The following is a 1,111-nucleotide window of genomic DNA, read 5'->3' on the forward strand; positions in this document are numbered from 1 at the left end:
CTGGAGTACACACTGGATGTTGTGAAGCTTGAGCCTGAGAAAGAGAGAGCTTAAGTAAAACAGTGCCAGAGGAAAGTTAAAGTATATAAAGTGATTAACAAGAGAGGAGGACAGAGCTGTGATGCTGCAAGAGTTTTCATTGCTTCCAGTGTTTGAAGAGAGTGCGAAGGCGTTATGTTGTGACACAGTGAGGCTGCGGCTTGCCTTGGCTGGGGTATGAGTAGTGCAGCTGGCCGGGCTGGGTGGAGGTATATGCGGTGCTGTAGCTGAGAAACCCAGGCTGGCCACCAGAGGGCGCCTCAGGCAGCCCTGTCTCAGTTTTAATGCCTGGCCACATAGCACCTGAAGAGGAAAGAGAGCAATGGAAGCAGAAAATGAAGGAGGCGGCGCGAGGAGTGGATCAAAGTTCAGAAACCAGGTCCATCGGTCAGGATGTTTAGGCAGAGATCAAAAGCAAATTGATTCCAGAGCGCCAAAGCAGAGTAATAAAAAGGTGGTGCTAGGTTTTTAGTGAGCAGAGAGTTAAAATAGGCTTTAGACTAAGAGCGGGACTAACCGAAGGGCGGGAGGCCGTAGGTCTGGCCTGTCTGAGGGAAGGCAGAGTACACAGTGGACTGGGCCAGAGGAGGGAAGGCCACCTGGTTGGTGTATGACGTCGCTGCTGGGCTGAGAGAGAAAGAGAGGAAATCAGTAGAATCAAACTAGGCAAACCTGCAGGTGGTCAAAAATATATACATCTCTACCTACTAAGTGAGACAGTTTCAATCCTCATTTTCTCACTATCTTAACACCAGTTACAACAACGTGTTCTGCTCTCTTCTCTCCGACAGCGCCCATACCGCCAACTGTTTTTACCTGGGCTTTTTTTTTCTTCTTTGGAATGTTTAAGATTGTTTTTCATTAATGTAAAAACAAGTTGAAATCATTTTTGCTAATAAGAAAAGGAAAATTATCATTGTTTTGTTATTGCCTTGTTTTAATAATCTTTTAACCAAACATTTTAAATGTCATGCTTTGTGGCGGTGTCAATCTTCCCATGGTCTTGACATCTTAGTAAATATAACATTTTTCTCAACATACTGATACCACAAATAGGCAGTAACCAAGAAAG

The 1,111-nt window shown here is 44.7% G+C and overlaps 1 protein-coding gene across 1 annotated transcript in view; it reads right to left on the reverse strand.

The window, feature by feature from the left end:
* LOC104958516 (eyes absent homolog 1-like) overlaps window positions 1–666 on the reverse strand; it is a gene marked incomplete at both ends in the record, with an annotated part of 734 nt that extends 68 nt beyond the window's left edge. Inside the window, 3 exons of the mRNA XM_010786262.1 lie at window positions 1–34; window positions 205–342; window positions 557–666. The exon at window positions 1–34 is cut by the window's left edge and continues 68 nt beyond it. Of these exons, the coding sequence (XP_010784564.1) occupies window positions 1–34; window positions 205–342; window positions 557–666 (282 nt within the window). The remainder of the gene's footprint in view (window positions 35–204; window positions 343–556) is intronic.
* Window positions 667–1,111: the final 445 nt, after the last annotated feature.

This window comes from Notothenia coriiceps, unplaced genomic scaffold, assembly GCF_000735185.1.
Source record: "Notothenia coriiceps isolate Sejong01 unplaced genomic scaffold, NC01 NC01_scaffold00001026, whole genome shotgun sequence".
NCBI classification, from domain to species: Eukaryota; Metazoa; Chordata; class Actinopteri; order Perciformes; family Nototheniidae; genus Notothenia; species Notothenia coriiceps.